This window comes from Rhipicephalus microplus, chromosome 8, assembly GCF_043290135.1.
Source record: "Rhipicephalus microplus isolate Deutch F79 chromosome 8, USDA_Rmic, whole genome shotgun sequence".
In the NCBI taxonomy this organism is placed as follows: Eukaryota; Metazoa; Arthropoda; class Arachnida; order Ixodida; family Ixodidae; genus Rhipicephalus; species Rhipicephalus microplus.
Window position 1 is genome coordinate 49,607,937 of NC_134707.1, and position 25,901 is coordinate 49,633,837.

The following is a 25,901-nucleotide window of genomic DNA, read 5'->3' on the forward strand; positions in this document are numbered from 1 at the left end:
TCTGCGATCGCTTCCTTTCATTATCGCCCTAATCTCATCGCCCGATCGTTTGAATGCGACGCGCGTTGGATTAGCAGCGCCTCCTCGATAACGGTAATGGATTCTTGGCGACCGGCGCAGACGGGGGAAGATCGAGCGCAAACAACGTTCGGCGGCCCTTCTGCTGCGAAATTGAAAGCGGCCTCGCTATACTTGGCGCGTGTCGTCTGCTCTTCGCAGCTGTTAGCGATCGGCGCCGGGTGATTTCGCTTTGTTAGTTGCTGCCACTGTTGACGTCTTGCAGAGATCTTTGCTGTGCCTCCTCCTCCCGTGAAGTTTCGTCCTGGCTTTTTCGATCTGCAAAGAGCGCCGTGAAGATCTATATAGATTACGTGACAGCAGCTGGGTGCGCCGAAGCGTGTTCGGTATCTTTTTTTTTTGTTTGTTTTTACGCTTTAGAGTTGTAAGCTCGAATATTAAGGCATTATAAGCGCGCTTTCTCTTCAACATTGTGCAGCGTTTGGAAGGCTGCATTATGGTCGTGTTCTCGTTCGGAGAACAGTTTTGTCGTCTGACCTCGGATATCTGTGGGCCCAGACAGCCAGACGGGATAACGTGACGGAACGGAGTGGACTGGATGAAAAGGGATGAATGGAACGCGATGGACTGGACAAAAAGGAATGAACGGAGTGCGATGGACTGGATGGTACTAAACGGGACGGACTGGACGGAATGTGGCAGACTGGAGGGTACTACGCGGGACGGACTTAACATAACGTGATGGCCTGTACGGTACTTAACGGGACGGACTGACAGGAACGCGATGGTCTGGGCGGTACTGAATGGGATGGACCTGTTCAACCGAACGGCTCGGGCAGGATCGAATGGAACGAGATGTGCGAAACGGGACAAAGAGGACTGAACGGGAATAACGGAATGCGCAGGATGGGACATCCGACTAGACGGACAGGATGGACGCACTTGATGGATTGACTGGATGGAATGAACCGAATGGGTGGATGTATGGATGAAACGAGCGGACGTACGGTGGGACGATGTAACATTTCTACATAGTACATTGACAAGACTGGTAGAGTTACCGGCTGTGGAGGAAACTTATAGAGGCACTAATCTTTGTCCCGAAGCCCGAGCACTGACCCTGGTGCAGTAAATAACCGAGGTCACAGGGCTGGCCGAACATTTTTCGGTTTCGTTAAGTTGAATGCTTGACCGAGACAGTGGCAACTTTCGGAGCTTTCCGTATTTAAAATACAACGTTCGTGAGTTTTTTTTTTGTGTGTGTGCATAGAGATTGGCTGCTAGCGTCTATTTTTGTCAATTATCAAACAGACTGTCGCTGTACAGCACAGGCATGTTAATTTGTGATAGGTCTGTTACACATTGAACCTACTGCACCGTAAAACGTCACTGTAATACTCAGTCAAACTGCCGTAGAGTAAATCACCAAAGCAGGTAAAATACTACACTGTCAAGCTATTAGGCAGGCAGGCTTTAAACTACACCTTCAACCGGCTGTACTTTCAATCTGCGGTGCTCTCACTGTCAGTATAGATTACAATCGACTGCGCAGACAAGTTATGACAAAATCATGCAGGCAACAGCCTGTCAAGTGTTCATTTTTACGTCGGCATTCTACGCAGTCGAGCTAAGAATCAGTCAAGCGCCTAACAAAGTCTGTCTGCTATACAATGTTACTCTGCTGTCATTTCGGTCTATTCACAATCTATCTGCTGCGCAGTCGAGCTTAACTATTCATGAATCGCCGATAACGCGCGAACAGCCCCGTAAATATCCGTGACCCTGACCAGCCGCAAGCCGTATCCACAGCTTGCGGGGCACCGGTTCACGGTTTTATTATTATTATTACACTTTAATTTTTGTTTCTGTCTGCGTGCGACGGAACACCGCATACACGTATCCTCCGGGCAGGACCAGACGAGCGGGCTGCGTGACTGACTGATCCTTATCTTCTCCGATCGGAACGACCAACAACTACCAGACGACGGACGGCTGTGACGAGCCCGAGATTCCGTCGAAGCACGCAACGTAGCCGAGCCAAAGCCAGTTGAGAAGGAAAAATTTTTCATTGCTGCGCGCCGACGAGCAGATGGCGGCGCCAGCGTCGCCAGCTGCTGCGACTCTTGGCGAGGCGCTCGCCTGTTCGGGTGTTGCTTTAAACGACTCTTCTCCCTCAATAAACAAACACACAGAAAATCTCTCTAGCTGCCGCATTCAAGTTCATACGTGCGTTTCGCACATACTTTAATCGCTATTTCCCTCTTTATCTCTCGTTGCTTGGCGGTTATTTTCCTGATCGTTTTATCGCGTGTGGCGACACTGCTTTCGCTTTATAAGTTTTTGTTGTAAGCCCACCCTCTTTTTTTTCTAATTCTCTTGCCTACGTCTTAGCTATTATGCGGGAGGGGGGGGGGGGGAGAGGGTAGGGGGCTAATTTGTTTTGTAATCCTTCTTCGAGATTATTACCCCTGCATTTTTTTTTTTCGACTCTGCCAAGCTCCCCCTAGCGTCCACTGTCGAACGATCGCTTTTCGGAGTAGGTGCGGTGGCTAAGCGAGAGTAACAAATAACAAGAATAAAAATAAAATAGTCATATAGGTAAATGATTGTAAGAAAGCCAAGTTCAGCTCACGCTATCAAGTCCGCGCATCGACGGGGGGTAGGCGTGTCCACCGAGCGGGAAGTTTTGGCAGCCAAAAACAAAAACGTAAAAGTAGTCATCAGCTGGCTTACGCCTTTCCCCCTCCGCCTCTGGTTGCGTGGCGGAACCAGTCCGATCGATGGCGTCATCGGTGACGTAATCGACCCGGGAGCCAAAAGAAAGGGCCTCCGCGTCGCTCGGTTGTTTCGCGGTGGCTCCACCTCTCGTCGCGTGCACAAACTACGCGAACTGGTTTCTCTCAATACTTTCCGCCGAGTGTTTGTTTACGTTTTTTTATTGTAATGGGGGAGGGGATCTCGTTGCGCGGGAGCAAGCACAGGGTGATCGCTCGTAAAAAAAAAAAAAAACGCTTCAAAGAAAGCGCAGCGTAGTTTGTGTTCATTTGCAGCACAAACAATCAGCTGATCCCAACTGACGATTAGGCCAGGAAAAGTACAGAGGTTATTGGTTGTGTTTTTTTTAACCGTGGTGTATTAACGAAAATAAGTTCGAATAATTTACATTGGACAGCATGAAGATTTGCCCTTGTCACAACTCGTCTGCTTGCCTCACTTTTGAAGTCATCGAATGCTCAAACGCAAAACATTATTTCGAACATGAAACGTCTCAGACATTTGCGATGATTGGCGTTATTTCGTGGGATGCTTTGGATGCTGCGCATATTCAATTCGTGTCAGTATGCAGGACTTTCTTTTCCACTCATGGGCGCTGCTATCTTGGACTGATAAGCGTTTGTTTTGTAGGTTTTCTACGTCAAAACATTAAATGATCGTGATCATGGAACATTGAATGAGCTGGCAAAGCGATTTTGTGCGAGCTAGTTTACCGTAGCGCTGTTTGTTCATTTGATATGAATACTACACTGTAACGTTATTAGTCCAAGATGGCGGCGATTGAGCGCGTTTGGAACATGGTGTACACAAACTTGTCCATTTCATATCTTGCGTGAGAATGTAGCGAATGAGAGAGTAATGCTGCACTGTGTAGCACTGAATCTTTACCCTAATCTTTTAATACGAAAAGGCTGGGGGTTCTTTAAGCCTCGCCATTTCCAGTTCAAGGGGATAGCGATATTGATTTTATTTATGACCTTACTCGGAAAGCTTAAGTTGTGGATTACTACAGTGTAATTGATAAAGTTGGCACGTGTATTGTGTCGGTGAAGCTTTCGCACATGGCTGTATCTCGTGTGATTGGTAGCATGTTTTAAACTATAAGCTGTTATGCGCGCCAAATCTTTTCGAACTTGCTATTCACCCACACTTGCTCTATATTACTGAAACACGCTGTCGTTATTTCCATTTTTTGTGTATTTCTCGACGGTTATCCTGCCATCGCTACGCTCAAGGGAAACAAGCTATTTAGAATCGCACACATGTTTCCGTTCCGGCACATAGGCGATCTCACAATGAGAACAGTGTGTGCTTGTGTGTGTATGTGCGTGTGTACTTTTTTTACAGTCAGGGACAGGCAAGAACGAGCGGGGTATTGTTGAATGATGGCGTGTCTGAGGAAGGAAGCAGTAGTCGGCGTGCATCCATCTACAGTTTTTTTTTTTTCGTTCTTTTCTTTTGAAAAAATGTGGACAGGTGAAAAGACGCAGCTGTTTTTTGCTGTCCCCTGCTACCGCCGCGCCCGCTCTTCTACACATTACACGCATACCCCCCTTGAAGTGCGCGCTTGGATTACATTTTTCCCCCCTTCTTTTTCGGCTTTAGTTCGCTCACATAACGGCGTTTGTTCTTTTCGCCCCCGTCGCCCTCCTGTGCATCTTAGAATTTTTTTGTTCTATATCGTCTCTCGTATCTCTAGCGATCCGTTCTTCCTCCTACTTACTGTAGGAGGCCTCGTGTGTTCGTTTAAAAAATGTATGCACGTTTACGGGCCAGACCCAATGGGAAGGCAGTGCTGCCTAATGGCGGCTACGTAGGGAAAAAAAGAAGAGAAGAAGAGAGAAAAACTTGTTCCGCGCATTCCTCGCCACAACGCCAGCCTCACTCAAGCAGTCAGGGTGGGGTGGCGTGTCGTCATGTGCGCTGCTCAGGTTCGTCGTGGGGCGCACCTAAAAAAAAAAAAAAAAAGAGAGGTGTGCCGCTCCCGGTCCATGACCCGGTCAATCCCACTCGCTGGCGCTGTTGAGTAACTTCCCAGACGAATGGCTGATGCATTCCTCCTGTTCAAATTGGTTTATTGATGAGGATAAGTCTTCCTTAACGTTTTGACTGTTAAGCACAGATCTTCTTTATTTAGTAACTGCTGAGCATGAATTATATTAGGCCTATTAACTGTTGAGCATGGATTCAGAATTCTATTTTTTTTTTTGTCGGCTGGAGACAAATCTTATTAAAGTGTTTTATGGTTTAGCATAGACTCTATGAAACCCTGGCCGTTGAGCATAGATTCCGTTAATCTTATTGACGGTTGAGCACAAATTCAGAATTTTGTTAAACCTATTGTTGGTTGGAGACAGATCTTATTAAACTTTTCCGAATGCTTAGCACAGATCCCCTTAAATTTATTGACCGTTGAGCAGGGATTCTATTAAGCCTATTGAACCAAGCGTTGGGCGAGTTGGCATTTCATTGTCGTTGTGGATGGCATTTTGTAGAAAAAGGAACGTACAAGTAGGAAGAAAATAATTCATGTGCGGCTGCTCACGCTCTTATTGTTGTTCTTGACGCGATCGTCCTATCTAGGCATAGAGATAACAAACCACCGGCGATTAATCGAGTCTTTCCAGATTAAGGGATGCAGGGAAAGATGTGTTGGCCACCCCTTCAGAGAAGGAGTACTTATATTTGTGTAAAACTGCTGCACTAATCTTTTGGTTATTTCATCCGCCTGTGTTTTTTTATTATTTTCTTTTGAGGCGCATGCGCATTGATGATTGATATTTTGATGACTTTGGACGTAATAGCGATGGTGTTTCAATTTTTCTTTCGGCGAGATAACTTGTACCATCTGACAATTTTTGTAAGATATATATGTGTCTTACCTTCAATAAACATTGAGTTGCCAGTGTGCGTTTGTATTGTTCTTCTCTCCTCCAGTTCCACTAACGTACTGCCCCACTTCTGCCTTTCATAACGAGTCTTGGGGAAAAAAAATGGCAGCATATCCACGGAGTGAATGATGGAGAGTGGGGCGAAGCATTCGTCCGTCCATGCGTCCGCCTGTGTGACCGTCCATGCGTCTGTTTGTGCGCCCGTCCCTGCGTTCTTTCATGCATCCGCCCCTGCGTCCGTTCATGCGTCCATCCATGCATCTGTTTGTGTGTCCGTTCGTTCATCTATTCAACACTCCAAGTTCCACCATCTCGCATCTTTTTATCATATATTCCCCATATAGAAGCACCGCCATCCAGCGGAGATTCCAAGGACTAAACGAGAGGTGGCACACGCACACTTTCTTACGGCCTGCGCTTTGGGTCCACTTCCCACCTTTAACCACCTCGAGTTCATGGTATATACAAGTTCATTGTATTCATGGCACTGCGGCTCAACGCTCGCTAAACCTTTCTAAAGCTAAGGAGGTTACACCCAGCGAGTATAATGTAGCATCCCTTTCTTGTCCGATAGTGCTCAATGTACATGCCAATGGCTGCTAATGGGGATCGCAGCGTGCGCGTTGACTAAAAGCCGAATGCTCATGTCTCTCATTCCCCATTAGCAGCCATTGGCATGTACATTGAGCACTATTTTTTATTGTTAAACAACGCACAGAAGAAATCTCTCACTGGCACCACCTTGGAGGTCAAGTGTTATACCTATTTTGGGTATGTGCCACTGGTGGTTACATACGAGGGACGCCCAAGCCACGCCATAAGGAGCTTCGCCCCTAAAAGGGGGCATTGGAGCCCCAATCTCCCCTTATAACTAGGGAATAAATGCTGGGGCACACGCGCAGCGCGTGTTGCCGTCACGCCCTCGTCCTTGAGCGCTGCCATTCGTTCGCTACAAGAACCCACGCCTTGCGAAACACTTTTTGCAACAGTGTACACAGGCGTCGTGAACGGCGAAGTGGAGTGTCCTTCCGAACGGAAATACGCCGTGCAGGAACTTCCTCGAACGACGATCGCGGGGAGACAAATCGATGTGGTGGTCGTTAGAGTGCGTCCCCCTTTTCCTTGTGCCTTAGATTCAGAGCGATTAAAAGGGAACGGCAGTTCATTGGGATTAGGGTGGCGCTGTATCGGTCTGTCAGCGACAGTTGGATCGAGATGAACAGCACTAAAAGAACCGTGCGTAGAAAAGAAACGGGGCCTAATTGCTACAGCTCGCGCTTTCTTACGCTTTGACTGCGTGTTCCTTTTTGCCCTGAAGGCGTCCGACTCGCAGTTCAGGACGCGAAGGAAGAAGAAGGCGGAGACAAGAAACTTTACTGCGTTTGGGAAATCCCTGTGCGTAGGCCGAAAGAAATGAAGAAAACCGCGAGGGCAGGGGCAAGCACAGCCGCCGGATGCGATGGGTCCGCCGAGAGGCTATACTGCGTTCGGGAGGGCTCGTCGCCATGGCGACCGCGGGAAAGACTAAATGGAAGGAAAGAAAAGAAAAAGAGGGATGGGTTTAGATAGGGGGGGGGGGGGGAGCAGGGAGCGAGGGGACGAGGGAGAATAAACGGGAAGTCGACGGAGACAGGGGCTCCAGCTGTTGACAGCTCCGTGTCGACACAGTTGCGTGCAGCGCGGTCGACCACCTTCTCTGCGCGTATCTGGTGGCTTGGAACCCACTTTTTTGTCTGTCTTGTCGCGGCGCTTTTGAATCACCGGGCCGGCCTGTGGCAATCCGTCCTCTTTGCGTCATAAGCGTCAGGAATATTCTTTTGCGTGTTGATGAAACGTCTACGATGGGCGAGAACGACTTTGCGACACTTCGGGGCTAATAAAAGAAGTTGTTACCACCAACCAAGCACAAAAAGATTATTGGACTATGGTAATTCGCACGGGTGCAGAGTTCTTATTGTTCGTATTGTGAACATTCCTCTTTCACGTCGTTCACTACATGTTGGACATGTAGGTCAAAACACTCAGGCAAGAAAAAGGAACAGTGAGATGTGTTTCCTGTTCCTTCTTGTGTTCCTGTCTTTTGCGCTACCTGTTCCACATAAATTCCTAGCAACTCTAGTTAATTCCAGTTCTTGTAAGGCTTTTAGTTGGTCAGTGCTCGTAACTATATTTGTATATGATGCTGCCTGAGCAGGCGAGTTTTCGTCAAACTCCTTGGCGTGTATGTGTGGTTGAGTGAAGTCGAAGCAGCTAGACTGACACGCACTGCACGCTATTATTGCGTGGCTGCGCAGTTCGCTTCCGGTTCTTCCGTTGACCTCGAATCGGGCGTTAGAGCGTGCTGCAGTGACGCGTAAAAGGTGCGGAGATGCCTTATTAGCGCAGTGCAACTGGTGGCGCCCCGTCGCGGTGGCGGTGCCAACTTCTGGCGCGTCGATATTCATTTTTTTTTGTTTTCTTCATTTCCACATTTACTTTTCCCTTTCAGTCGAAAGCGTTTGTGACAGCTGCGTTAATAAATGAGGTTCTCTTGGCCAGATTTACGACTTTTCATGGCTAGAACTGGCGCCTGTCCGCGCTACTTACACGCATCCTTGATTGTGCAGCCTGTTGGAGGTAATGCGAGCACTGCAGCTTATCGTCTGCATACGAAAAATGTTTGGATGGTTCCAGCAACGTCTATTTTTATTGTGATAGCAATTATATTGACACTCTCGGCCGAATTTTGCCGCTGGCGTCGGCATCACTCATTTTATATGTGTATATATCTAGATATACGAAAACGCAAGAAAGAAAAATAATCCAGAAAAAGACTCCGGTGCGCGGAATCGAACGTGAGACCTCTGTAACGTGAGTGCGAGGCGTTAACCACTGAGCCACCGAGGAGCACGTGCAAATATGAGGAGCACGTCTTTCAACGTTCAAACGGCAAGCTATTTATATTTACACCTCACCGCTGATGACGGGCATGTCGGGGGGAACTAGTATGGTGTTTTGAGCATTACCAACAAGATGGCGCAATGAGTGCGCATCACCACATTGTCACAAAGTGGCGGCGCGCGCTCTCATCTCCCACGTGTACTTGGCCCCGCGGAGAGGGTACGCTCTCGCAAGGCCAGGCTTATCTCGCGTTGAAGACAATCGTGCGCTTAGAGCTTTTACCTGAAGGATTCTGTTGTAGAAACCGGGCGCACAATGGTCACTGCACTCGTAGCACAAAAGTTTGTGGAAGAGGCGTGCGTTTCAGACGCAGTGAATTGAAATTGAGACGCTTATTCGCGTTCATATGTACCTGTGAGTACGTTGCGTGCGTCATTTGTGCGTGAGAGACGCGGGGCATGTTTTGATTTGCTTGCCATACTGCGCGCGACTTTCCAATTTGTGGCTGTCGCATTCATTGCTTCACCTTTGCAGCAATTCTGTGGCTTTTTACACTCTGTTCATATCGCAGCTATATTAATATTATGATAGCAGCATATTACAACTTCAATTTGACTATCAAACATGCCTTGGCGAAGACAGAAATTGGCGGTTCAATTCGCCTTCATGAATTGAAAATATTCTCTTGTGCATGTACACACGTGCACATAACATCACACATGAATATTTCTAGAGGGTAGTTGACCCGTCACGCCCAAAAAGATTTGTCTATGCGGCTGTAAATGTACCCACCCATAGGTGGCCCGCAAGTAATGGCACCACTGGTATTGTGTGCATGCCTGTGACACTGACAGGTACACACTAAGAAGGTAGTAGAATCCTTTAAAGCGACATGACGATGGAAAAAACGAATACCAAGAGCAGTTGCTTCCTATGTTATAGTTAAAGCACGAAGGATTATTCAATACTAATGACACAAGTCATATGAGTTATACGGCTGTTACGTGTATCCATTGATGCTATCAGTGCAGGCATCACTAGGAATTCATTGCACCAGCACTTGCTTGTTTGATATACTTTGGTAAAGTTTTTTTCAATGTTTACAAACTACCGTAAACTTCAATGGGAATATGCTTGTATCAAATTCTTTGTCTTCATTGTTTTTGGAGTGTTTGAAAGCACATTGTAGAGTTCAATGTTGAAACGATTCCTTTCTAATTTCGAAGGCACTGCGATTATGAAAACAGCACTGGCTTTCTTCCTTGACCATTGCTGATGTCATGAAAAGGAAAACCACCGACGAAATCGCCTCCAGGCATCATGTTGTTGCCGAGTGTTATATTTCCCTCCCAACATGTTCCTAGTAGGCTCTTACTAGCGAATTGTTCTTTTTCACCATATGTTGTTCATTTGTAGTGTAGTGATCCATAAACCGGGAACGTCACTGGACCGGAGCTAACATTTCGATACACTTGTGTATTCACAAGGACAAGTCAACTTGTCAAGTTGCAAAGAGAAGTTCAAATGACAGGAACTGGTCCACTTGTCGAAATGAGGAAGGCAACTGCTCCTGTGGAAGCTTTGGCTCCAGCAATGTTCCCTGTTTAACAACTCTTAATGATGGCTACCTTCCATCTCACCCTGAACATTCATGAATGTCCATTGTATTGTAGCAATTTATAAATGTGATTGTTTTTGTTGCAGCAAAACATGCAGACTTCTTTGATGCTGGCGTGATGGAGGAGCTCAAGCACCGGCTAGGGAAAGTGAGTGCTCCGCAGTCTCCCGCTGAACCCCACTCTTGGAATGGATACACAGTCACTTTCCATGGAACGGTCAGTGCTGACTTCACCACCTTTCTATTGATGAGCAACAGAATACATGCCTCCTAAAGAGAAAGCTTACAGCAAAACTGGATCTAGAAGATGTAGCATTTTATAAATGCATAAAACCTATAATGAAGACTCAAATTAACATACGCTGGCTCGAAACTTATCCGTGCTTGCATTAGTTTATTTTCAAGTTTGCTGGCATATCTTTTGAGGGTGATATCTGCTGACGCATGTATTGCTGCCTATAGAATAATTTGGTATTCTTAATATCCTTTATGCTAATGTCGCCATGTGCAATGTTTGAAACTCGCATCTTCTAGGTGTGATGATAGAGAAGGAACAAGCTCTAGCAGATGACACTTCGATATATGCACATATATATTAAACCTTTCACCTTTCAGTATTGGTGGTTAACCAACTTTATGGATTGTCGGCCTGGTGATTTTTTGGGCTATTTCTCACGTTATTGAGTAGTTTCGAAATAGGTGTGGGTGAAATAACCCCAGGTGGGCCGAATTTATGCAATATTTGACACCAAGGCATCTTTTGTGCTTATACAATTGATTGTGTGTTGTGTGAATTCCGATCATTTGAATAAATAATTGATCAACGAGCTTTCGTCTTTTGAACATGCTTTTCGCTTATCATGTGTGTATTTTCTTCATTTACGGTAGGAAAGATAGCAGTTACTCCTGTGCCATTGTTTTGCAACATGCAACAGGCACATTTTCCAACAAATAATATTGCATACCTCAAATCCAGCGAGAGCAACCAACCAAGTGTGGAGATTTAGCACTGTGAATTTCATACCCTGCAACATTTTTCGGCAACACGGGATATGCAGCCACTTGGAGGAACAGAGTTCCTACTGACTTCGTTACCTCTTTGTGTGCAGTAATGCTTCTGCTTTTACTGTGCACATTAAAGACTATGTTCTGTCACTATTCTTGCATCGAAGCCTTTTGCGAACTTCGTTGTCAGTACGTGAATTTTGTTGCACTGTTCTTTTTGTTAATTTGATGGGTACTGTGATGCATTCCTGCAACGATGTAATTGAAGTTGGTCAATGTTTTCTGAAGCAAAACAGTCGACCATCAATATACTACAGCTATAACAAAAAGGTTTTTTTTATATATTAGCATAATAGAGAAAACACATTGCCATTCACAGAGCTTTGTGAATTGACGTCTGAGTATTTTTCCAATATAGCGAATCATTTTCATGCTTCATTCGACCTCTTTATGATAAAGTTTTGCTGTGCATTTCGTTCGAGGTAGACGTAATAAACATAGAAAAGCGCAGGCACATTCGAAGCATACTAATAGCTGTCACAAGCAGTGTGAATTTTTTTTTTTTTATATAGAAATGTTACCCCTGACGTGTATATTCATGTGGGTGATCATGACTTTTATGTTATGTCACGCACAATGCTTCATCATGCTTTAACCCAGGCAAAAATTCCAGGAAAAACGAAGTGTTGCGCTATGCAGAATCAGTAGAGAGAGCCAGTGATTAGGACCACGCAGATTTTATTTCCTCCATTTCTTATAGACTCGTCTTTTTATTTTCCTCAGGTCGTGGCGAAAAGGAAAGAAAGCACTGGGAAAGTTAAAGTGCTGCTTCACTGGGTTCCTGAGAACATGTAAGTTGACAGAATTTCCTTCGCACAAGCTCCAGTTGCCGAAGTTGTGCAGATGAGTACATTTTCCAGAAATGCAGAAACAGTGAAAAGGAAGTGATTTTAAAATCTATAAAACTTGTGTGTACAGTGTCATCAAAGGTCATAAAAATGTCCCTGAAGCAAAAAAATTGCATTATTTTATCTATTTATTCTCACTAAATTTCTTATGTGCTATGTTCCAGAAATCTTGATGCAGCAAGAATGTAGCATATTTTGAGCTTTCGTATATATTTGAGTTTATTCAACCACGTGACAAGTACGCGAAAATACACTGTATACGTGGTTTGGTGCGAAGGGGAAAAAGCTGCATTTCACAGCTTGACTGGCCCCTTCACCCAGAAAAAAATCTGAACTACCAATTTACAAAAAATTACAAAAACTACAAGTCAACACATTAAAATTACATTTAGCACTAAGAAACTTACATTGAGTTCTATATTTATTGTAAAACAAATTCCTGACATGCTAGACTGCAAAGATCATTTAGATTGTAGAGATCATTTTCGGGATTATTTCATGTGTCATGAAATCTTTGCCTTTCCTTTTGAAAAAATTGACAATGTCTATACTAGCAAGTGATGTATATAGATTCAGTGCCCTTTTAGGAAAAGGTATATCAGTTTTTATCCATTCTTGTACCATACAAAACAATTATCTTCTGTTTTGGCACAGGAACACTAGCACCTTTGAATATTTTCAATGAGCTCATCAATCAACTATTTGACTGTGACACATATGACAGCTGATGTTTCCACTGCGAGGTGAAGTTTAAGCTTTCAAAAAAAAAAAACTTGCCCCAAGCATTGAGCAACTGTACCCCTCTCAGCCACCAGGGGGAGTGTCTTGCCAACTGGAACCTTGCACGTGTGCCAGTGACATCACGTTGGGACATAAACTGGAACCTTGCACGTGTGCCAGTGACATCACGTTGGGACATACCCCGAGAGAGTCTATTGCAAAAGTGTGAAAACAGTGTGAAAAACAAGAGGACATAAAGCTGTGTAGCAAGACAAAAATGTGAAAGTATGCTTCGTGATGAACAAGCAATGCCAGATAATGACACAAAGCATGGAAACAATACACCTTAAATTAATTATTATTTACACTCACACCTCAAAATAACGAATGTTGATATAAGGAAATATCGGTTGTAACAAATTAAAAGAAAAATATGCTCGCAATACAGGTTAGTGTTAAGCATAAACGTTTACACTGAATTTTCTGATATAACAAACTTATTTTCATGTAAGATGCGAGTTTGTTGTTATGACGTTCGAGTGCATTACGTAATTCTAGTAATGTAAACATATAATAACCTTCAATACTTCAGTGACAAAATGTTTTGTACTTGCAGCCTGCCGGATAGCTGGGAGCCCGAGAACCAGAGCACTGAAAAGGTGGTTGCCCTGTCCACACTGTCTGCAGACGATCTTCACACACTAAACCTGTGGCCCAAGGATTTGCCAACGCCGCGCCAGAGTTTGTCTGGCAGCCGCCGACGCAAGCGGAAGTGAGCGCGACAGCGAGGTGACTCAGGGTCGTGATGCTGCAACACTGCCACGCTTTCTTTTAATTTCCAAGAATACCATTTACTGTCAACAGCTGCTCCATCGACATATGCAGCACACACATGTGTGGGCATGAAAGTGGATCACCGTTGGTAGCGTAATTTATTTTGTGGACATTCATAACGCATGTCTGGTCCCAGACAACTTCGTCGCTGCATCCCCATCGCCAATTGCCCTTTGCAGGCAACAGACTCTCCACTGCCTTCGACTGCACTGGCAAATCAGTGACTGCGGATATGGCTTTCAGTGTGGCTGCACACATTGCTCGAACTCATCATCAGCCTGCGCGTGGTGGGATGGGAGGCGGTTCACTCCATTGGTGGTGCAAATGCTACATACTTATCTGCCTCATTTCGACAGTTTTAGACAGTGAAAGACAGCTGTTTTTCCCTATCTTCAGTGCGCAGTCAACCACTGATGCATTTCCACATGAAACCGTGATGCAATGTAGATCGGGCCACGATCATGGACTAACCTAAGCGGCTGCTCTACAATTCTGGACTGGAAACAATACTAGTACCAGTAGCTTGTTTGTGTCCCAACTATTGTCGTCTCCGGTCAACAGTCAACGACACTCACTGCCCATGAAGAACAGCACTGGTGGACATATGAAGTAGCCGACACTATGCATATGTTTGTCATCAAAGCTCTGTGCGGAGGTTTTACTATTCTTTCCTTATTTTTTTTTTCTAGCTCTTTCTCATTCACGAGCTTCTGCGACATTTGTATGCAAGAGTTGGTTCGTATCAAAAACATTGCTTATGGGATACCCCCGCTGGCTGCTTCTAACATGAAAGTGTTGGTTTTCCACTTAAAGTATAAACTAAGTATAATACAACTAAATCCGTTAAATGATACTGAGCTTCCAATATTGCACCTACCTTGGTTGAAGCTATCATTGGAAGGCTTGAGCGTGTGTGCTTGACCACACTTAAATTTAAGCATTGTTTTTCGGTATTTCATCATCAAAACTTGGGCTTCTTTCCAGTGGCACTTCTAGATGAGTGGTGACAATTATAAACTAAATATATGCAACCTCCAGAAAGTACTAGAAAATTTCTTGGTTTATCAAATACACAGATTCTTGACGATTTAAGCAAAAGTCTCATGTGAGCAATTACATTTGTATAGCCTGTAACAAGTGTTTCAGTAAGAACTGACTCATTCTGTTGTAGTCTGTGTGGAATACCATTAACCTAGGTCAGAGTTGTTGAATCAAGTAGTTGGGCAGCCACCAAGCATTCTTTCCAAACTAAAACAGTGCTACAATAACTTTGGGAAGGTTGGCCTTTGAAAAAAAATTCACGATTCTAGTATATTTTTTTCCATTCTGAAGTGCGTTATATAACTGTTCGGCTTTCACTTGTCACCTCGCATCATACATGCCGCAGCAGCTGCGTTTTGGCACAAATTTGTCATCTCATGCTGCCACACCATACAGGATGTACTGTTATCGAAATGCCGACAAAAGAACTGTGCCTTTATTTTCCACAAGACCACGCCAAAACAGTTCTTGAGTCATGAACGCGAACTTACTGCCATATTACCAATTTACAAATATGCAAGAAACCCTCAGCGATTTAGTGTGTGCTCTGCAATTTCGTGTGTATGCAATTTACGTGAGGCTTTGCGAAATAGGGCCAAGAACGAGTTTCTTTTACTTACACACAATGCTGTTTATTGTGTATTTGTTGCTTGCATGCTTCTTAAGCGGTCATTGAAAGCATGCAGAAAACTTGTGTTCAGCGGCCCCCAAGAAGACTTGCTTCTTATCCCATACACTTTTTTCAACAGTTACGAACACTACAGGGTCATTCTGTGTTCCAAGAAATATCACACATTTTGTTTTGTCAGATTGAAAAAAATTTAAACTTTTCAGAGTCATCTTAGTTTACCGCCACCCCAAATTGGTTTTCTGTAAACTTGTAAGTTGTTAATTTTGCAGAGATTAGCATCAAAATGAGTACTTCAATGTTTTCGTGCAGTAGCATTGATGCCTGTTATGTTTTTAGGCTTGAAAGCAAAAGGTGAGGCTGGGAAGACCCTGATGTCGCAGATGTCGATCTGCATTTTGCAAGAAGAAAATATAGGCTCCTTGGGGCTTATTTGGTATGCAAACATTGAAGTCCACAGACCTTTTTTTTCCTCAAAAGTTTCATACCTTGGATTTTGAGGCTTTTAACAATGTGTGTGTATTACCAGTGTAGTATGGCGTTCTTGAGAGGGACGGCACACACTTGCGAGAAAGAGAACATGAGCAGGACAGATGACGAATATTTCTTCGGGACAAAGTGAGCCTAAATATGTCGTAGCTTCCTTTTGAGTTGACTCAGACGATAGACCTGCTGAGATAAGTCTGTTCTCATGATTCCGTGCGAACAGATCTTTTATATAAGTCAGAGTTTATATGTGTTTTATCTGAAATTTCTCTGGTAAATATACCACTTCGTATTGAATTTGCATCCTTTTTGTAACCATAAGGAAAAAACAAAAAAACTTGAGCATTTGCTCGAATGCCTGTGGCCTTTTTTTTGCATTAAAGTAAATTCTAAAAGACTGCCGATTGCCGAGGAGATAAAAGATTTGGCAAAGCAACCTTCTTCCCTTGCTTCTACTTAGAACCATATCTTAACAAATTTCTCACGAGTCACTGCAAAAATACTGTTTAGTTGCCATTGAGATGTCCTTGTCTACTGTGAATACCAGGTATTTCAGCGAATGCTTCTTGCACCAATACTATTTTTGTTAGTCACTATAAGAGTGCTAATAAAGGCAAGGAAAGTGTGGTATAGTTGAATGATACATTTAATGGAGTCTTGCATAATAACGCTTAGGGATATCAGATAGGAGAAAATAGAAATTTCACAACTGGGGACTGGACCTGCATCTTCCACAGTTCGCGAGCAGCATCCTCATTGGGCGTTAATGTCTTTGAGGCATTAAAATTTACAAACCTGGCAACATCCTGTTTTATTGATATGTATTGTTCTGGAGGGAGATATCACATTATAATGTATAATGAGCCGAATAATTTTCGTTCATAAAGTTTGTGCCGTCATGGCTACAGAGCTCCACCTAAGGCAACTTAAAATGGGGAGACCCAGTGTATGACCGTTATGTTCATGCAGTTTGTGCCATTTTTGCTACTGATCAGTGCAGAAGTGTATTGAAAATCAAAACGATTCCGGCTTTAATGTTCTGAACTAGCGATGCTCTGGTAGTTTGTACGGACACTGGCATGAATCTAATAACATTTATATGAAATGTGTAGATGCTTGTGCAGGTCTTTGTACTTTTGCTATGAAATGTGGGCCAATTAAACAGTGTAGATTTCATCGACATTGGCTTTAAATGCTTCTTCTAGAATTGCTTGAAGCATTCTCTGAAATGTCTGGTACATCCTAAAATAGGTGTGCCATTATGAGGTGTCAATGTTACGTGCTACTGTGTTAGCTTAGAAAGCACTCTTTGTTTGAGCTCAATTCAGCAAACACTGCCAAAGATCACCGCGCATTGAATGGAATTAGTGCCGACGTAGCCTAGGGGCAAGCCGTTTTAAGGGAACTGTAAGGAACCATGGTACACAAGGGCGATCTTTTGCCTGGAAACTTAGTTGAGACTATTGGTTTGAACCACCTTGTGCAGAACACGGATAGCCAGTATGGGTCTTGCCAGATTCTCTATCACAATCATCATCATATATTGAAGCACTTGATTGGTGCTGCATAACTGTGGTCACTAAACCTTTCATGAGTCTAGCCAAACATCCTTTTCGGAGGAGCGTTAATTCACTATACCTGTAGAATAAGCATGTCATGCTTACTGTACTGCAAAGTTTTATAATGTCCCAATCTTTCAGGTTTCATCAATGGGTATTGGACTCTACGAGCTCAGATATGAGTATCAGGAGAAATATTTTATTGTGATGTTTCATTGATGTCACTATGTTGTATTATTTAGTGAAGTTTCCTGCTAGTATGTGGCCCTGTCTCTTTTGACGAATTGTGTCGTCTTCGCAGTTTCCTCTGCAACTTTACCTGATAAAGGAAATGGGATGCAATTTTTTCTGACCAGCTTTTCTATTTCATTTCGTATGAAAGCTATCAAGGTGCAATGCACTTCTATCTGGGACCATGTGCCTTTTGTGTCACTATCTCTGAATGGTGGACGGATTTGAGCCGATTTTTTCGCACGCCTTTGAAACACCCGTCTCGGCAACCAATGTTACTTTGATGGCCGCTAGTGCATTTGCTGCGCGTGGCATTTTTCACGGTTGAAGAATCACCAGGTTTGCGTTAGTGAGTTGTGTTCTTGATAAGGCGAACATAAAGAAACTCTGGAACCAGTAGCTTCGTTTCTCAGCAGCTTGTATCAAATGGAGCTGTTCCACATTGACAAAAAAAAATTGTTTCTCCTTCATTAGTCATTCGACTGCCTGGTTGTAACTATTGGAAAATAATTTAAAATGTTAAGCTTCATCTCTAAAATTTTTTAGCAAATTTTCATAGTTCATTTAGCTACATCTATTGTTTGCCGACAGGGGTTCATGTGACGAGGCGATAATGTAAAGAAATTTGCAAAGCTTTTTCTTTTGGTAAAATAGAGTGGATAGCGTGAAAAAATGCTAGGGCTTATAGATATGCAAGTCCTGGTGTTTCGAAATAGTGCCAGCAGTGAAAGGAGGTCCGCTTCGTGGTTCCTGTAGCGCAGACGCGAAATTGCTGTCGAAATGGGTCAGATTTTGGTTTCCCAAATGAGAGGCAAGTGTGAGGTGTTATCGACATTTCCAACAGTAGCAGCTTCATTTGCGTTTCTCGCATATGTCGTGGCACCTGTCATAACTGCTGTAGCTAGTTTTGCCATAACTTTGGAACGTCGAACTACGAGTGGAGAAGGAAAAAGGCTTGAAATGGAGCGCATGTTTTCGCTGTTGTAAACGGTGGCAGCCGGGTGTTCATCGCAGTTGGCGAAAGGTTGCAGCGTCGTGTCCTGGGTAGTTTAGCGAGTGCTGCCGTGCCGCAACTTGTGTTATCACCCTCAGATGCAACACGTTGGCATGTTTTCACACAGTAATTGTGTGAATGTACGTAGTCATTCGTTCATTCTGTGAAGTCACTGTAGTCCCATTCACACCCTGTTACGTAGGCCAGCCATCAGCGTAGCCAAGAGGGACGCAATCTTATTTATTCCACTTGCTGCTTGTAATGTTTCTCTCTTCATCCGACATGTTGTGGTATGGCTTAGCACAAACGTTGACCAGACTTTCGAGTGTGTCATTTTTCAGTGCATAGTGGCAGAGCAAATTGCGACAGCATCAGGAGCAGGCATGTTTGGTCATCGGAAAGTCTTGGACAAAGTTACCAGAGATAGTGGCACGTCATGCAGTGCTATACAGACATTTACACTGTAAAATACTGGAAAGTATATATAAATATATATATATTATATCCACTTTCATAGCAGAGCTTGTAATGAGGCCTAACATTTCACACATGTATATTGGCGAGCTTCGCCTACTTACTATTATCCTGAACTTCCCTTGTACTGAAAATCCTAGTGTGCTTGCAGAGAAACCCAGCTAGATGCATAGCTTCCATCAGTCTTCCTGAATATGAAGTATAGGAATTTGAATATTGCATGAGAGCTTTCTTTGTTCAATGCGGTTCTCTTCTTTTGAACAGATATACTTTTGAAAACATATTCGTACTAAAAGATAATAATTCACCATGTTGTTATTCAATTATCAGTTAGAGAAAAAAGTGTCCTCAAGATTGAGGGTTTTCATTGGATTTGAAGGAAATGGGACTGGGTAACAGCATGAGGAAAACTTCGGAACGACACATGCCATGTGGCTATGAGCTCCAATTTAACGAAAGGTTGACGGAAGTACGCACCTTGCTGTTGTATAAAGCCCAGGAACCAACTTGTAAACTTACCCGTGTACATGCTCCATCTCCTCGACCAAGTCTCCCGCTCTACCAGCCAACATGTTCAACACTGCCATTGTAAAGAAAACGAAAACAGTGTTTTTAATGAAGCTGTTTATAATAGTTATATACCACGTGAAATTAAAAGAAATATATACGAGGTTTGTTAGCATAGTGGCTAGCGTCCCTAGCTGCGACCGAATGCGGCTAAAATGTGCGACACTGGCACAGCTCTGCATTCAGCATACATTAGAATGGAGGTGGCGCTGTACGAGTTTGCTGCTTGTCGGAACGTCGTGTTTTGTCGTGAAGGGTGTTGGTAAGCTGTAACTACATCATTGCACTATCTTTATTGTGTGTTTTTTGTACTGTAAAAGTTGTGGAGCTTTATGGTTTGCTGGGCTTTTATTTTACCTTTTCGAGATTCTCTCACTTGTGAATGGGTTCCTGTTCCTGGTGACATTTCTGTCTGTAAAGCGTTAGCACGAATTTACTTCTGGTGATGGTTCAGGCTAGTGTTCATGCACGATTGTTGCACACAGTTGAACAAAAAGCTCTTTTCTATATCGTTTCTAAAAGTAGATTTACTGGTGTCATTAGACTTGGATTTGCTGTTCTCTCCAGTTGCAGTTATTTCTGTGAGAATACCAGTACCACACGAGTGATGTCATTGATGCCGCGGTATTGGCCTGGTTATTGGAACTGCTGTAAAAGCTGGGCAAGCCCAGTGCGCATGCGATCGAAACCTCGGCAACTGTGGTGTGGTTGTCACCATTTTCACGACCCGCGAAATGCATGGCTTGATGCACCAAGGTGGTGGTTCGAGCTAGTTGGTGCTCGATGCTCAACCATTTCTTGTGTCACTTCTTGGACTATATGGACGAAACAGACATGGACGTCGCAAGCTTCCAACTGAATTTATTATTAAAGTGAGACATACATACGTACATGTGTGTGTATGTGTGAAAGAACTAAAAGACCAATGACGCAGGTGCGCAGTGTGCTGGCATGCATCAACTACTCACTACCGCAGATATAGTGTCTGTTTCGTCCTTTGCCCAGAAAACTGCACAAGCTGTAATTGAGCCTGCGATGTGTAACATCCCGGGCTATTTGTGGCTTTCTTGTCTGAAATTGCGGTTGCATATTTATTACTTCAGAGAGGGTCATACCTCCGAACTTTCACTTACCACGAGGCTTCCTTGCTGTCTATGTGACAGTGGGCTGTTTATGAAGGTTTAAATTTCAAAATGAAGTTCACCATGAGTATGGTGCTCGGTGTCTGTTCCATCTTGAGATCGATATTTTCGCAGTTGTATCATCAGCACAACTCTGCTTCACCGGGGGGGGGGGGGCATGCTGATATACATCAGCATTCTGTTTTATGCAGCCTAGCCTAAAATTCATTTGAACACGTGGGTCACTGGATATCTTCCTGCATTACAATCAAGATACGTTCCTGTGGCACTGGTCATTTCACACTCTTGTTATTTTTTGTTTTTCCTTTGACTAGGCTTGAGCCCTGTCACTAGTAGCTTAAAATATTGATATGCGGTTGTTGCACGCGCTTACTTTCTGTGGGTGATTTTATATCTGTATTGTCTGGCTATTATTGTTTAAAATGGTAAGCATATGAAGAGAATCTGCTTTTCATCATGTGCCTGTTCCTCTGTTCTCAGATTAACTTCTTCCTTTTGGGGGAGCTTAGCAGTTTTCAAAAAGCGTCATGCGCTGACCGCTGGTTTGTGTATGTGCCTTTATTCATTCTGTTTGTAGTGCTAGTCATATTGGAGCTAGTGCAGCATTTCTGGAAGTGAGATGCAAGGGGACTTTGAAATCTTGCCTCAATATAAGCTAGTGTTTGTGTTTCGGCTCTGTGCTTTTTTTCTTGTTGGTTGTTTCGATGCTCGTGCTGAGGATTCGCAAATAAGAAAGCTCAATTTTACACCGTTTACATCGCAACAATGCCGAACCAGGTGCAGGTGTGAGTTTCGAATGGCTCTTACCCTTTGTTTCATTCAGGTTAAAGCACCGCCAATTTATAGTCAAACAGCGGATTTTTTTTCCAATTTTTTGGTTATGTTTGTTTCTCGGCAATGAGCCGTCATGGGGAGGATGCTTGTTCGTTATAGGGACCATGCCTGCTTGCTTTGAAGCCATCTTAAGCTTGGAACAGTTCACAGTTATGTCTTCAGTTTTCAGTGTATAGTCACTCAGTTTATTGATGCATTCATGACAACCATTATCTCATTAAAAACATGCATGTGTGAGTTTTCAGACCATGTAGACAATTTCTTACGTTTGCCTAATGATAAACTGCACCATGATGTGTTAAATTCTCTACATTGCGGTGGTGCAGGCTAAAGACTGAGACAACAGACAAAGCACACCATGAGCCATGTAGCACAGTGTGTGCCTTTTTGGGTTCTTTATAAATTTAGCGTGCGCTACTGTCAAGTAGAATGCAATGTCGACAGAACCGCGTTACCACCCTCATTGTGCTAAGTCGTCTCTCGCATTTCTAGATCTATGGCAGTTCCTCTACTAGCCAGTACGAAGAGAGTTTCCAGAATTTTGAAATGATGTCAGTTAATGGGATGATGCAGTCTTCTTTCAGGAGTCGAGCTGACAAAAGAAGGAGATCGTTTAGAATAAACTGATAATCATTATTACTTTCCTGAGTGGTCCCCATGATGATAATCTTTCATCAGAGTGTGCATCAGCTATCATTATGCTCGAAGTTGTGTTTTTTGTGTGCTCCCCACGCAAAGTGGAAGCAGTAGAATGATCTCGTAAACCAGAGCAGATGACATTTCGTACCATCGCAGCATCTACTTTTGGATCTCTCTCAGCATTAAGTTGCATGTAAATGTTACTTGATATGTGTCAGTTTAGTTTGAATGTTACGGAGAAGCATATGTTTAAAGGAACTTTCAGATCTATATTTTTCTGAAAGGTAGTGTAAAGTGTGTCTGGGTAGCCTTTCACTGCCATTTGTTAGGCATATGCCATAAACGTTTGTTTCGTCTCCTGGTATTGCACGCAACAAGTGTGGGACGATTGCATGAGTGATAGTTTAAACTGATACATTTTTCGAACTGCGTTCTGTGGGCTGTTTGCTCAGCGTTCCGAATGTTTGCCCTGTGTCAGAATTTATTTGGTTTTGTTTCTCATTTACATGCCTCAACTTTTTTCGGGAGGGGGTTGGTTCGTGGGAAGAATCTTGTTGTGTCCTTTCTTCCGTTCGTGAAGCTCAGTATTGACATTTACAGGAGCATGAGTAGTTGATTCAACATGAGCTGCTTTGACCTGCAAAGATTGCTTTTGAGGAAAATATAGTAAATTTTTGCTGGGACCAAGTTTTTTGTTACTATTCCATGATCCTGGTTTAATTTTCTGGTAGTTGAAACGTGGTCATTGTTCAGGGTTCATTTAAGAGGCATTACCAGTTCACACAAGATTATGAAACTTGGGAGATCTACAGTGCTCTTTCTACTGCTTTGTCTGACCTGTTTCTTTATCTGGTGTGCACTATTGATGCCTTCTAAAGTGATCCTCACTTTCTTAGATATATCTTACCACCGCTTAGCCTAGGAGCTTTCCACGTGTTCTTTTCAAGGTGTCAGAAAAAGAAGTCTTTGGTTCAGATTTGTGCAATGTGGCACCATAAAAGTGGACTCGTACCTGGAGTGTTGTGGAGTTTCACACCAGCACCAGGATGCATGAGTTCTGTGCCCATAAACATAATTTATGCAGTTATCGTGGCACAATGCGAAGGATGAATATAATGATAAACCGTGCAAGACATGCTGTTAAGGGAAATGATAGAGTTGTGCCAGACATTACCTTTCCAGCTTTCTTCCAAGTTGCGTCAATGTGAGTTTTCTTAAAATGCGACCATGTCAGTTCTGGTACGCATTCTTATGTCATCCGAATAGGCCCTTTGTAGAACTTGTTACTCACTTCAGTTGCAATCTTAATGCTTTGTAAGCATCGCCTGTGCGCATTTGTGTACAGATTTCAACAACTTTTTTTTTTTCTGTGCTGTGGCTTTTGTGGTATATTTATACTTTTTTCTTGACTTGTTTTGATAGTCCACAACACTGTGCCAAGTGGTGTATTTGCAGATTTCGTGGTGTATGCAGGAAGTGAAAAAAGTATATTTTTTTGTATAAAGCACATAGGCTGTCTGCTTTGAGAAGTTGTGTTTTAAATGTTTTTTTTAAGTCTCATAACACTGTACAGCTTGTTTTTAACATGGTTGCACTTTCTGTGTGCCATCCTTTCAATTTTTCACCATTTTTTTTTTTTTCAATTTTCTTTTCCTTACATTGTCGATTCTTGCGAGAATGGGTTGTTGATGTGTAAATTATTTTTCTTTTTTGCTAGTAGGACATTGTCTGTACATGATTATTATTATTATTATTCTAATTATTATAAAGTGAGCACTTTTGGCATTGAGCAACACCCAGGTGTGGCCGTGTCACTACCTGCAACATTTTGCAAATACAGGGCAACAAAAGACACTATCCTGTAAGCATGTTTGCTGTCTCTACTTTTTTGGCATCACTCATGAGAACTCTCGATGGCATGTCCTTGTGTGGTGTCATACTGACCCCAAACAGCATTCCTAATGTTAGACCCTAGGATGTTGTCTTTTGCCTCATTGTGACAGAGTTTAGGCTGCCACAGTTTTGTCAAACAGTTTGCTCTGAACTTATAGATGTAGGAAGTGAATAGGTCTTTCCGGTAAAACTCAATAGTGTATACGTTTTGAACAAAAAGTTGCAGCAAGAGATGATAAAAAAATATAAAATTTTATGCCAAACCAGGTACATTCTTTTGTGTTGGTGGTCACATAACTACAATTTTATGTATAAATAATTCTATTTGCTTTTAGGTATTGCACCATCAATTTTGCTATTGTAATGTTTTTACCATGATGTTTACCATGTAGTATGTAACTAAATTACTGTGCTGTGCACTAAAAAAAAAAAAAGATTTTTATATTGTACATTCGGCTGCAGTAGGTACAGTGGTCTTCAAAACTTTCGAGATCACGCTGCCTTAGGATTGATTGATTGATTTGTGGGGTTTAACGTCCCAAAACCACTATTTGATTATGAGAGACGCCGTAGTGGAGGGCTCCGGAAATTTTGACCACCTGGGGTTCTTTAACGTGCACCCAAATCTGAGTACACGGGCCTACAACATTTCCGCCTCCATCGAAAATGCAGCCGCCACAGCCGGGATTTGATCCCGCGACCTGCGGGTCAGCAGCCGAGTACCTTAGCCACTAGACCACCGTCGCTGCCTTAGGGTTACATATCGTAAAAGCTTCAGAACTTTATGCCATTTCTGTAGGTCTTCTGAGGTCCTTATGTAGATAATGTTCTTGGAAAGATAATTTCGTGGGGGGAATGAAGGAAGCATTAATTAGCTTAAGTATTACCAGGCCTATGTTGCAAGATATTACTGCAATTTTATGATTAGCTTACTCAAACCGTTTTCCTCATTGTTAAATGTCACGAAAGTCAAATATTAAATGATAGTTGAATAAATTTCACTACCTGGAAGGATCAATTGTCGTTGGGCCATTTGTAGCTTGGCTGAACGTATTATGTCATTACCCACTGAGAAATGACGTGCAGTAAGGAGGTACACAGGGTTACGTTACGGAAAATCGATCTGCGGACATTTTTTCTCATACGGGGACATGCCCAAGAGATTCTGAGCCAATAGCACCTCATGCTGCATTGATGCCTCTTGTGCCGATGTCCTTTCAGTGACAGTGCATGCTTGTTGGATTACGGACGGGTGTTATGTTGCGGTCTTTTTTTTTGGTTGCCCTGTGCAGTTGAGGTTTTGACCACTGTTCACATATTTGAGTTGCTGGCGACTGTTGATGACCAAGGGTGGTGTCACATCGTGTTCGTTTTTGTTTGTTAGCTTTTTACAAAGTTATGTTTGTATTCTGTGCTCTAGGGGTGGACTGTATGTGTGGTTTTCAGAGGATGATTTTCCTTTCCTAATGCATGCAAGGTGTCTATTTGAGTGTATGTATTTGCATATTGCATCGAATGGAAATGTGTGTGTGTGAGCAATGTTTGAAAGCAGCCACATGAGAGTTTCTGTGTGTACATGTGCGTTCCTCAATACAGGAGGTGCGTGCTGTTTCTAGATGTCGAAGTTCCATATGCTAATAAACACATTCACCAATTTTCTTTACATGTGTATGAAAAGAGAATGACAAAGAAACAGCTGAATTGGCAGCTTAGTGTGTGCATTTCAATGCTCACTACTAGGTTATACTGGGCAACCTTGCCAAA

The 25,901-nt window shown here is 43.1% G+C and overlaps 1 protein-coding gene across 2 annotated transcripts in view; it reads left to right on the forward strand.

The window, feature by feature from the left end:
- The window catches only part of jing (AE binding protein 2 jing), a 182,599-nt gene extending 156,803 nt beyond the window's left edge, over positions 1–25,796 (forward strand). For both annotated transcript variants that reach the window (XM_075871760.1, XM_075871761.1), the window contains exons 6-8: positions 10,269–10,399; positions 11,971–12,038; positions 13,432–25,796. In XM_075871760.1, the coding sequence (XP_075727875.1) occupies positions 10,269–10,399; positions 11,971–12,038; positions 13,432–13,591 (359 nt within the window). In that variant the 3' untranslated portion in view covers positions 13,592–25,796. The remainder of the gene's footprint in view (positions 1–10,268; positions 10,400–11,970; positions 12,039–13,431) is intronic.
- The last annotated feature ends 105 nt before the right edge of the window (positions 25,797–25,901 follow it).